The 12,978-nt window shown below is 44.1% G+C and overlaps 1 protein-coding gene across 2 annotated transcripts in view; it reads left to right on the forward strand.

Annotated features, from left to right (window-relative positions):
- The window catches only part of tanc1b (tetratricopeptide repeat, ankyrin repeat and coiled-coil containing 1b), a 97,452-nt gene that overhangs the window by 50,540 nt on the left and 33,934 nt on the right, over positions 1-12,978 (forward strand). For both annotated transcript variants that reach the window (XM_076746773.1, XM_076746774.1), the window contains 3 exons: positions 2,533-2,666; positions 5,126-5,315; positions 8,408-8,731. In XM_076746773.1, the coding sequence (XP_076602888.1) occupies positions 2,533-2,666; positions 5,126-5,315; positions 8,408-8,731 (648 nt within the window). The remainder of the gene's footprint in view (positions 1-2,532; positions 2,667-5,125; positions 5,316-8,407; positions 8,732-12,978) is intronic.

Below are 12,978 nucleotides of genomic sequence, written 5' to 3' on the forward strand. Positions count from 1 at the left end.
GAATAAGGCATATTAAAATCCAAGATGGAATACAATAGCTTTCATTTTCCATTTTGAGACGACTGCTCTGTAATACTGCCCTCGCTGCCAGCAGTGGTGGCTGCTTTGACGTAGCGTACCATCCTTCATTACTATCCAACTGTTCCTTCATTGTTGTTGCAGCGTAACTTCCTCTGACCAGTGGCAGCACTTAGAGCAGTGTCACAGAGAAGGATGGAGGAGTGGATGTCCTCCTGTAGATAGTTAACTGTGCATTATTTTAGAAATCGTCTCTGTGGTGTATTACTCCTAAATAGTCATGAGTGGAAGCCGGGGGGCGTTGGGACTTCTGTGCATCAGCTCTGCCGCCATCATTCTTCCTGTTCCTTCCTCTTAATATGACAAAAACCTGCATCTCTGTAAAGCTTGATTATAGAAGAAACATAAAGATAAAGATAACAAATTGTTGTGGCTTTGTGCTGTTTTCCTCGTCACGTTCACAGTATTCTTCCAGGTTAAGAACCTCCTACCAAGATACGAATTGGACTGCACATTACGAGTTACTCCCCTCTCATTTCACTAGCACACCTTGCATTTATACTTTGACTCGGAAATTATATAAAATTATATAAAAATGCCTCAAAGGAAGAAGTTCAGGCAGCCCTCATACCTCCAGGATGACAGGATCTAATTGAGGCTCCCCCAAATTCTACACGGACCACCAGAAATTACATTAAGGACGCAGCAGTAGTCAAACATACTGTACCAAATTACAGCATGCAGCAATTACAGGTTACAGACAGCACGAAGCAGTTTGAGTTAGAAAACACAAACAGAGATTAAGAAATGTTTTACTGAGAGGTCAGCGCTCTGGACCCAGTACTGATGGTTAGGCCAAAAAGGTGGACTTGTTTTTTCCTCATTCAGACTGCCAACCAAAGAGGGCATGGAACCGCTTTTAACAGCAAGTTAATACAGCCCCCCCAAAAAAGCCATATTTCACTGAGGATGAGGGTGATTATGCTTATACATGTAACATGTAAAATGGCATTTTCTTTTGGAAACCTGGTGAAGAAGTGTGACGGGGTGGGTGGAGACATTTTCGTATGATGACATCCAGTGAGATGTTATATACTTTCAGATTGCAGAACTACAAGTGCCCCCGGGTCTGCACTTAAAATAAGACACCGGCAGAGGTGTCAATTTTTAGCATGTTCTTCACTTTGTCTTCAAAGTGGTGGTACGTAACGCAGCGCCTTTACACATTAAAGAGAAAGATGTTAGAGGGGAAAAACAAGGCGGATTTTGTTATGAAGAAGCAGATGGTGATGGAGAGAGGAACGAAGAGCAGTCTTTTTGATGATTTCTCCAAAGGCAGCCTTCCTTTATTGTCATAAATTAGACCACCACCACTTTCCACACATTTCCCTCTCTTTTGTCTTCTGTGTTGACTGCTACATGACCCAGTCATTTTTTCCTAGTGCAAGAATAGCGCTGATAATAATCTATTTACATTCGCAGTGAAGGAGAGCACATTATCTGTGTGTCTGGTGACTTGATTTTGACTTCAGTGGGTCTTGGCGGTTCATTGTGCCGTTGGACTTGTATTTATTTAATCAGATTGACTTCCAACATTATTAGTAGCTGTGGAAGAAAGAGGGCAAAGGAGAAAATGAAGGAGAGAGGAAGGAAAGGTGCTGACAGAGAGCTGTATAATAAGCTTTTGTACTGCCCCCCCCCCCCCCCCCCACTGCCATCTTTCCCTCTATCTGTCTGTCTATCATACTACTAATAAAATACTCTTTTCAGTTTCAGAACAGGTACATGTTGCACAGACTGTCTTATTTGTCTGCAGTGTTTTTTTTTTATGTTAATATATATAAACAAGCTAGATTGCAAGAGATCTCTGCCTTGTTGATGGCATCTCAACTTTGAAATTGCACTATAAACAAGTATTAAGGCTCGGAAAGACTGCAGACTCTTTAAGCTGTGTTGGTGGAAGACCCACGTCCACTCATTGATATTCGGAGGCTCTATGAGCGAGAGCTGTGAACAACCAGAAAGCTCTGGAATTGGCTCTCGAGGCGTGTTGCGGGACACACACACACACACACACACACACACACACACACACACACTCTCTGCTTTCTTAACAATGCTCGACATTCACATGTATTCAGACACTTAGGACACCCTCTCTCTCTCTCTCTCTCTCTCTCTCTCTCTCTCTCTCTCTCTCTCTCTCTCTCACACACACACATGCAGACACACACCATAGCCCCCACCACACTCACTCCCTCTCTGGTTCCCACTCCCTTGCTCTTCTTTCCTCCCCTTCCCCGGGTCTGCACCACATCAGCAGCAGCTGGAGAGTGCAGCGTAGCATTTCAGAGCAGAGCCGAGGAGGGCAGGGCAGGCAGAGTGGCCCTGTGTGGGCCATCCAGTGGAGAGAGGTAAACCTGCCCGCTAACGCTGAGCATTTCTCCCACTCTCTCTCTCTCTCTCTCTCTCTCTATCTCTCTATCTCTCCCGCTGTCTCTCCCTCTTCTCTAGAGCTGCAAGCAGAGAAACAGCCAAGCTCCTCCTCTCCTGCCACTCAGGAACTGATGACAAGGCTGGGCTTTTTACTAGGAGAAGGGATCCCGGGTACGGCACGCATACCTATGGACGACAAGAATGAAAAGAAGGTATTTTAATTTTCTCCCTCCCGTCCAACTCCCTCCCTCTTCCAGCAGCAGCTGCTGCAGCAAACAGATAGAGAGATAGAGGAGAGGAGAGGATGAGAAGAGGAGGGAAGTTGTGACAGTGTAGAAGAAGAATGGATTCTTTTTTTTTTTTTTTTTATTGTTGCAGCTTGATTCATTTTTTTCTCCTGTGCATTATCTTTGGATGGTGATTTAGGAGGCACCTCTGGGAATATTTCTTTTGGCACAGCAAACAACGGTAACTGTCGAACTGTTTTTAGATGTTACAGATGTTCTAAAGTAAGAAACAGCAGATTTTAAATGAGTGGTTTTATTTCAGTGCATGCTCTCCGCTGTGCTCTGTGAGTCTCCCAGTAACTTGAGTGCTATTCCAGGGGCTCTTGAGTATGTAACAAGAGTGTCTGAGCCCGGGTCCAGAAATAGTTATGTCAGGTCTGAGCCTCACTTTGTTTGGCTTTACTAATTAAGCTGGTGTTTCATGAGGAGCCGAGCGAAGCCCAGCATGCCGCGCTTCCCTCATTCATCTCGTGTCTCGGACGCGTTTTGACTCTGAACCGGCAGGAAAGTGAATGAGATTTGCAAAGCGTTTTATGAAACATCTCATTAGTTGAGATGTCAGACCAGGAGACGAGCAGTATGAGAGTGTCATGGTTTTTACTTTGCGTTTGTGTGCATGTAGGTGTGTGCTTTCAGAGCTTAACTAGGGAGGAGCATCTACCTGCAATGCTCTTTTCCTCCATACTGCTGTTTTACAGCATGTTTTGTCTTTAACTCAGCATTTTTTTATTCTGCCCCTCAGTAAATTATTAGGTGACATAAGCTCTTGGGCTTCATTGCTGTTGGTGTGTTGTCTCAAAAAACAGGTGGGAGGTAGAAACAGGAAATGTTACGTAGTTAATATTCTCCAGTTTATTAATTGTGCCTTAAGCCATGCAGCATCCCTCCTGTTGCCCTGTTTGTATTCTTTCAGCTTGCCATTGTGCAAACATGTCGACAATCAGTCCATCTCAGATGAGAGGTTAGTCCCACCTCCGTCTCAAATTGGCTAAGCATTGATGAGTCGCACTGTTTTGTGAGATTAGTCAGGCTCTATTTGTTTAGAAGTACCATCAATAATGATTTAAGCAGGACAAAGATTTGTATTGTTTGACAAACTCAATTCTAATCACTATGTATGTACAGTATGTTCCACTTGGAATAACAAATTGTCTTCAGCAATGTGCAATAACAATGCGCAGTATGTGAAAGAGGCTTCGAAACAGATTCAGGATGTTTGAGTTCAGTTATAATGTTAGAAACAGTTTGCTGAGATCTGAATTGGAGGAGTTTGTTTGACAATGCACGGCCTTGTAAGAAGTGCTGTGGGTGAAAGTCCTTCAGGCAGCAAAACATCTGCAATGAAGTTGTTGTATTGAGGATGAGGGTTGACTTAATGTGACCTAGGCTTGGAACCTTTCTGTGTGGTTTCTTTTTGTCTGCACAGATCGCCCTGTGGCAAAAAAAAATGAGTTGCGTTGAATTAAATGGACTCGTTGAGGGAGGAGGTGGTTCAAAACTCAGAGAGTGACAATCAGGCTCAGTGTCTGTGGTGTGGAACAGTTCGAAAGCTTTGGCTCCTCTTACAGTGGGGCAAGGATGACCTTCTTGAGCTACAGTATATTGTGTGCCATCAGAATACAGTCGAAGGAAGATGGGGAAACAAGACAAACCAGCTTTAATTCGGATTTCTACGCTTGTCAGTTAGCTCAAACAAAGATTCAGCGGCTGTATGGTTGTCAGGCAGGCTTGATGGCATGAGAAAGGTGTCTATTGTGTCACAACAAAGTAAAGACTTCTTCCCTTGTGGAATTCTCTTCAGGCCTATTTTAGATCTTCAAGACATATGAGTATGCAGTTGTTCAAGCCTTTCCCCGTTTACAGCGCTTATGCCCTTCAGCTTTTGTGCCGTGTTCACACGTCAAAGGCTTGTTTGTTTGTGAGGGAATTTTTTATTTTTTAAATTTTTTTTTGCATTGCTTTCACATTATCCAGGTCGAAGTGGTTTCTCTTAGTCGTCTTTGCCAATTCTGTACACGTTCAAATAATTGAGCTTTCAAATAATGGCAGAATTAATAACAGCCACTGCAAAGGGGCAGAGTCTGTCTGATTCAGCAGCCGTTTTAACTTGCTGCAGATTTTCATTTGATAGTCTCGTATAAAAGTGCGTTGAGTGCCAGTGATCTCGGATCAAATTATTCTTTACAGTTTTCTCAATTCTCCTTCCAAATAAGGTTGGGAAATTATTTCTTGTTGTATTTATTGCTGCTCAGGCTGAAAAAATGCGAAAGTGTTGCCAGCTCACAGTTTATATTGAGTTGACTTCATACCTTATTGTCACGTTTGATTAGTAGTGCACATTCTTGGTGTAACCTAACCCTCCTCTCTATCTCCCCTCTCCCCAGTGCTCTGTGACTAGCCAGGGAATCAGTCCCTGCTCTACACTGACCAGCAGCACGGCGTCTCCCAGCACCGACAGCCCATGTTCAACGCTCAACAGCACAACCAGTCGCCCCCCTCTCAGCCGCTCGAGCCCCTGTGGGACCATCACAAGCCCCAGCTCCACACTTGAGAGCAAGGACAGTGGGATCATAGGTGAGAAATAGCATCTCCTTCATCGTACCTAAATAGGACCTTGTATAGTGCAGGAAAACCTTTAAAGAAACCTTAAAGGTTCCCTGTGGAGTTTCTGATCGATAATGGCCCTATAGAGGAATGTTTTTACAATGAAGTCCCTGTTTTGTTTGTTTCATGCACATGCTTGAACGTGGTTGATGCAGGACGCATTCTTGCTGCAGCTTTTACACTATTGGCTGCAGTAATGTGTAAATTAATGTGACAATGGGCCAAAAAAAGCAGTGCTACAGACTGCCAGCATGCATGTAAACAATAAAGGATTGAAAGATGGAATGGTAACATAACTGTCAGCAAGAAAACTACAATGCACCTTTAAGCTAGCAGCTTAAAGAAAGCCACATGTAGCCCAGAGGTGGAAATAGGTGAAATGTTTTACAGTTTGACTGCAGTTGCACATGAGGCAGTTGCCTTAAATTGTACAGCATGATGCAAAACTAAACCATTCAACAGACATTCATATGTGAACGTGAGAAAACATAAAACATGCTATAGTATAGGGCTTCTCAAACGTATTACTCATGGGCGTGCATCTTTGATTTGATGGTGGTCTCGCGAGTTGAGAGGATGGAGCTGGAGAATAATCCATGTCTGTAGCAGGTGAACTGTGAATTACGGACTTCAGTCTGACTTCACTGCAGTTGAAAACCACCTGTGGGAAACCAGGCACAGTGTATCAGTAGCTTAGGTAGGAGCATCAGTAGCCCACCTCAGAGAAAATGGCATCTTTCCAGGGACTGCATCAGGTGCTGGGTTTGATTAAAAACATGGGCTTTGCTGACTTCTCAGTCATGTTTTTCTTCTACTTTTGGCATTTTAACCCTAACCCATAACCGTCTCCCAGCATACACTTACTGTGTTATTATCGCTTATTACAGTATTTCCTGTGACGCTCATTTATATCCCAATTTACAAGCTGAGCATTGCAATTACCTCATATGCTCTTTGTGATTTAGAGAAAAGTCTCACCTGCGTGGTGTCACTCATTCATTATTTTGATTATCCCATTGGATGTTTTTTTTTGTGGGGACTGAATAGCATTTGTGTCAGGTTGTATTCATCCTCTCCCATGTGTCACTCACTGGGTTTGTATTGAGCCATTCCAGTATGAAAGAGCATTGAGGTGACAGTTGCCACAGTTTGACGTTGTATTATATCTCTAGTAATAGCCCTGTGAGACATGTGGGGATTTGCACAAGCTGACAGGAGTATGACGTCGTCGCTTGATATATTAATCTGTCTGCTGTTTCTACTTACAAAGCTGACAGGGCCAATACAAAAGTTAGAAATTCATTCTGGAAATGGGTTTTGAATATTTGTGGTGGGGAATCAATAGCAAATGGTAAGTGCAAAATCCTGCAGTTATCCTCAGATGAACTTGAATAATTTCTCAAAGTGCTGGCAGATTTTGCTGCGAGGAATAAGGTTTACCCTTTTCCTCATCCTTGTATCGACTGACTAGGGTTTCACACATTTGATGCCTATTTAGTTAACTGACTGACATCATTGTTCCACAGCAGAAATACATGCCAAAGCCAGATATAACACTATAATTTGGATTTCCAATCCTGCAGAGGTGACATAACTGATTACCATGGCTCACTCATTCTGTCCCCCCAGAGCAATATCATAGCTAGCTGTGGAATAATTTATGTAAGCTGTGATATAGTATCTTCCAGCATAGAGCATCAACATGCTGCCACCCAGGATGAGACATGTGTTCACGTTGCATGTGTTATAGTCTCATTGTAAAGCTACTTTGCTCGTGTCAAATCAAGATTTATTTTGTGAGAGTTTGACATGATGTGGCGTTGGCCTACAACATCCCACCCACCCGCCTTGATAAGACTGCAGGCATGGGAAAAGAACAAGGCTATGTTGTGTCCACAAGTCAGATTCCAGCCTGTGATTAATGTTCCCCGTTCTTTGAAGTTCTGACTCTCGCTCTTATTTCAAAAGCACATTAATTTGGCTTTGTAGTGCTTTAAAAGCTCCTCGGTGGAACTGGGGAGGCTTTGCAATGTCTTAACATTGCCGTCCAGCTCCCTGAGGAGTTTCTGCATGAGGTGCCTGGAGAAGGACTTATAACAGCCCTTTAGCAATGACAACAACCAGCTCTGTGCATGGTAAAATGACAAGCTTGCTATAGGTTTGAATAGATGATAATACGTTTTTTGCCATGGGCTATAGTTCAACCGAGTAAGTAATCACTGTAACCTCTTCTACACTGTGACGACTCCTAATGTCATCCTCAGAGCAGGGCTAAGCGTGACAGGTGACATGAATGGCTTCATATTTACCCAGGTAAGAAGCACAGGAGTCACAAGTTCCAGGATGTGTTATATTAGTGTTAGTGATGATGCAACGTGCTGCGGCATTATGAAATCCAGATTAGGAGTGTGTGATGCAAACACAGCCAGCTGGCCAGTCAGTTCCAGTCCTCTGACTGTGCTGATGTCTCTGTATCCAGCTGCCTGTCATTGTGTTGCTTTGGCCCTCCACTTATCTTTTTGGATCGCATTAGATGGTTGGTTTGGCCTGAGGGGGGATTAAAGGATTTATTCTCATGTTAGCAAAGCACCTGTCTGAATGCAAAAAAAACCCAAAAGCATGTCTCAACACAAGTTCTTCACTCTTTTCCTCCATTTTTTTTATATGTTAAAGTGTGAATTTTGGTTCATAGTGCAGCATCTAGCTGCTGTTTACACTGTATGATGTTGGATCCTTCAACTAATGATCAAAAGACGTTCGAGGAGTCTGGAAATGGATTCTACAAATCCATGCCATCATGTCTCTCCCGTTTTAATTAGTGTAAGCAGGCTGTCTCTGTGAATATAAAATCAGCTGGTGAACAGTGTTGATAAGGGCAATGAGGGAAAGCGGGTAGTTATTCAAAGTTAAAAGTTCCATTACAGCTCAGTATCTCATTTGAGATGAAGACAGATAAATGTTAATAGCACACAAAGAACATTACTCTCACATTCCTTGCCTCTTTCCCTCATCTTACCTCCCTCGCTTGCTCTAATTCCTTCTCTGTTTTTATCTCCCCGCAGCCACCATCACTAGTTCTTCAGAGAATGACGACCGCAGTGGCTCCAGCCTGGAGTGGAGTAAGGATGGTAGCCTGAGGGGCAGCGGACGCCATGGCCTGGCACAGAGTGTGCGGGCGGACACCTGCTCTCCTGTGGCTGAAGAAGACTCCAACAGTGCCACAGCAACACCAGCCGACACCCCGTCCAGGACAGACCAGCAGCAGCAGCAGTCCAACACATCAGCAGGGGCCCCACAACCTCCAAGTCACTCACCCGAGGGACCCATTCAACACCAGCCACAGGCTTCCTCTTCCCTCATGATGCCGAGGCCGAACTCTGTAGCAGGTAAGAGCCCTTTGTTTTTGATCCTTTGACCTCAGGATGTTTCCTGTGCAGAGAAGGGGAAGGGATGGATGTGTGTAGCTTTCCTCTGTGACTGCGTGTGTTTATTTAGCTTGATGTGAAACATTTTATTTAAGCTTTCGTCTTGTCGCCTGCTAACCTTTTGTTATGCTGACAGTAAAATTATTACTCCATGCTTGGGTGTCTCTCTGCATTGCATTTCCAGTCAGTTGAAGACTGTGACGCTGTGATATGACCCATGCCTCAGGCTGACAAGTGTTGTGTCAGTTCCAGTCCAAGCAAGTGACAGACATAGACAGGAGAAGGCATGTGCAGATACAGAGGGGATAAGAAGGTAGTGTTTTTCAGAAGCCAGGATGTGCTTTTAGACCAGGATTGGAGGTGTAAAGACAGAAGTTTGGGATTAGGCAGCTGTTGTATGTTGTGCCTCGGCCCTGGCTGCCATTTTGGACGTGAGTGCAAGCCGCTGTCTGGCTGATCTGTTCTGCATTCCTGTCCTGGAGCCTCCCTGTTATGGCTCAGCTCTCCACATCCACACAGCTGTCACAGTTGTTGGTATCCCTCGCTACCCCCTTTCCCCGCTCTCTTCTTTCCCCCCTTCTCCATTCCCAGTTCTCCCTTGCACTGCCTTCCTCTGTTTTTGCTTTTGCTGCTTTTGACCTTGGCCCTGTTGTTGTAACACACACAGCCATTAGTTTTACATCTTCCTTCAAAAAGTCCAAAGCTGAGCTGAGACCAAATTGATGCAAAGGCCACCAAAAACCAGCTCTTACTGAATGTCATGGTTGAACTAGTATTTGAGAACTGTTATTTTCAGCTGTGTTATATCCTTATGACTCACTAAGGACGGTTGTTGGATTGTGTGTAAGCCATCTGTGAAATCACCAGCAGCATTGTCTCTACTTGCAATCAAATGCTGTTTATCTTATACTCAGGGGAACAAGGTGAATATGCTCGCTGTTAAGATGGCTAGACACTTGAAATAAACAGCAATATAAACATAAAGGACATGAAAGGACATTAAATGTTTACTTGCTGTAGCAGTTGCACACGAGAGCGTGAGCTGAATGTAAAGGGTAAACTACCTGAAATCAGATGAAAAAAGCTCTCTTCAAGGGAAGCTGAAGACTGTTGTGAGGTGAGGGTAACACAGCTTGTAGAGCAGATGAACTGTATGTCACACTGCATTGTACAAGCAGATGATTCCATTGGTGAGATGAAATCACAGGAAATTGCAAAGGCAGGGGCAGGCAGGGCAGAAGAGGGAGAGGAACCATAAAAGCACAAGTGGAATTAGCTCAGACCAGTGGACAAGACGGAGGCAAGTCAAAGTGAAGAAAAAAAAACTTTAAGCATGAGGAAACAAATAAAACATTAGAATATGACGGGGTGAAAAGTGTGTTTTATCCATTTCACCTGGATGCTGCAGCTGCCAGTGTGTTCAAATTCAATAGCTTTACTGCTCCTGCGAAGTATACCTCCTTTACATTCGACCTTGAGGACATGCAGTAAGTATTCAGTCATGCCTGCTGCCACAGCATTGTGGCCTTTTCTCTTTCATGGTATTGAGCTCAGAATCCTACAGAGTTCACATGTGCTTACTGTAAATCGCCTTGGAGAAAGCATCTGCCAAGTGAATGTAATTCAATTTAAAAGTGGCATGTTTGTCTCAAAGCCCAACAAGTAGCACACTTATCTGCTGGGGCTAATCTGCTTATTCTCTTTGTCAAATTTATCCTTGCAGCCTTCCCTTTAAACAACAGCGAGAGTCAGATTGAGCGTGTACGAAAGATTGAAGCAGAAAAGAATACGACATGATTGGTTCTAAGACATAATAGCCACAGCTTATGTATGTATTTCACACAGTGTGCCATGACTTTGAAAGTGGTACATGGCATTGTGCTGATCAAGCCTGTTTTGTGGCCATTCTATTGTTCCATGAGTCCAATCCCCTTTACATGTCATCATCATTTCGCTGCTGACATAAACCTGACCGGCACAGACACACACCGGCTCATAAAGCTAACAGACCAGAAAATATTTGCCTGTTCATGTGTGTTGCTTTGCGTGTGACCACCAGCGTGCGCGTCTTGCTGTGTGCTCCAAGAGTTTATGGGCTGATGTCATAGTTATGCAGCGTTGCCCTCCAGGGACCTGCAGAATTCACACCTCAGATTTTACGCTGTGTGGCAAAGCCCTGTGAGAGGACATCAAGGACGGGGTGAGACAACTTCATTTATGGCCACAACCAATCTGCATTGGTGTCAGGCTGTGCCAGGGACACTGCCTCTTTTCAGCTGATGCTCAAGGAAATTGTATTCACCAAAAAATAATGTTTCTAAAGAAGCAATTACTGAAGCAGATCGGAGCTACTGATGGAGGAGACAGCATTGCCATTGTACAAACAGACATGTATTCATCATATGTGCATTCACTCTATGGGCCAGAGCCTCTCTGACTACGAGGGCTCTGCTCTGAATACTTCCTGTCTATCAATAAATTAAGAGCACGTTGTTGATAGACACGAAATGGAGACATGGATATCACACATGAAAAGAAATGCAATGGCCGGATTTGTTTGGCTTAGAAACACTGATGCAATGCTTCAGATAAAAGCAGATAAATGATCACTCCTTAACTACTCCCTAAAACATGCGCCAAAACATCTGTTTTTGGGTCATTACGTCGTGCTATACGTTATCTGGCCGGACACACTGCTACCTAGCTGCTTAATGATCGATGTGGTACTGCAGGCTAATTTGACATATCTCAAAGAAAAGATAGAGCCAGTACGTTGTCATCACTGGGTGCGAGAAAATCTTTTTTTTATGCTGTACTCTTGGGATGAGAGTCAGCACCTCCAGCTCTGAGACCACGGCACTCTGCTTGAAAACGGTGGATAGCTCCCTTTGGCTTGCGAGCGACTTCTGCTCCAAATGAGGTCAAGTCTCTCAGGGTCTTGTTGACAGGTGAGAGTGAGATGGAGGAGGGATTCCAAAGGCGGATTTGTGGGGAATGGGCAGTGATGCAAACCTTGTACTGGACTTTTATGGTGAAGAGGGAAGTAGGTTTGAAGGCAAAGCTTTCTTTTTGCAGCCGATCTACATTCCAGATGACACCTTTCGGCACAAGTATATGAAACAACCAAAAGAAGTGAGATCACAGACACAAACCACCAAAATTAAGTTGGATGTCTTGTGCACGTTTAGGCACAGTTTGAGGAGCTGGGGCATATGAGAGGAACTCTGAGTAGCTGTTCCTTGAAGCTAAAAAGAGCCGGTTAAGGTTGTTTGGGCATCTCTGGAGGAATCCACAAGGCGTTCAGCAGCAGTAGGTGGAGACTGTGGGACGGATTACATGCCCCACCTCGCCTGTGAACACCTCAGGAGGCCTTCAGGAAGAGCTGGAGTGTGTGACTGTGAAAAATAAAGTGTGGACAACCTTACTTTCCTGTTGACACCTTGATTGTGATACGTGGTGGGAAATGGAAGCATGGATAGATGGATTTCCAAGACTTTGCAGTCAACAGTTTTCATAGAGAACTATTTCCTACTGACAGTAGGAATATTGAGGCAACTACAACAGACCATTAAGAGAAATGCATGAAGTCGCTGAGAGTTGCAGCACAAAGTACAAATTTTCTTGGAGGCAAAGTGGATTTTGTCCATCTGTCTCTTGCCAATCAACTGGTGTATAGCTGGGCCTCTAGTACCTTAGCTCTGTATTTAGAAGGAATGTCTGCATATTGCACTGCCTTGGTGAACACACACACTCACGCTGTGGCTAGCTTGTGCCTGGGCTGCTGTGGGAACTCAAGCAGCACCGTGTGGAGTCTGCATGTGCTGTGGCAAGTTGCACAAATGTTGGCTTGCACCACCTGTCACCCCCAACCGAGCTGAATTCAGACGCCTCTTCAGGAGCGGTTTGTAATTGCATCATTAGTCGTCTGTCTCGAAGGACTTATCTTGGCCATCATTCTTCACAGAAAATATTTTCTGACACGTCTTGTAAGGCAGCAGTAAAAAGTTGTCGTATAAGCAACCCCAAAAGGCACCACAGACATTTATCATCCATTTACTATCAAAATACAGCCTGTTTTAAAGGTCACAGCTGACCACATGTAAGGGCTGTGTGGGAGTCTTACTTGAGAAAGCCCAAGAAATGGATTTAATATGTCCTGGGCTTTGTGTTTTCAGGGAACATGTATGGGAAAAAATCTGTTGTCCTCG

Source organism: Chaetodon auriga, chromosome 13 (genome assembly GCF_051107435.1).
Source record: "Chaetodon auriga isolate fChaAug3 chromosome 13, fChaAug3.hap1, whole genome shotgun sequence".
In the NCBI taxonomy this organism is placed as follows: domain Eukaryota; kingdom Metazoa; phylum Chordata; class Actinopteri; order Chaetodontiformes; family Chaetodontidae; genus Chaetodon; species Chaetodon auriga.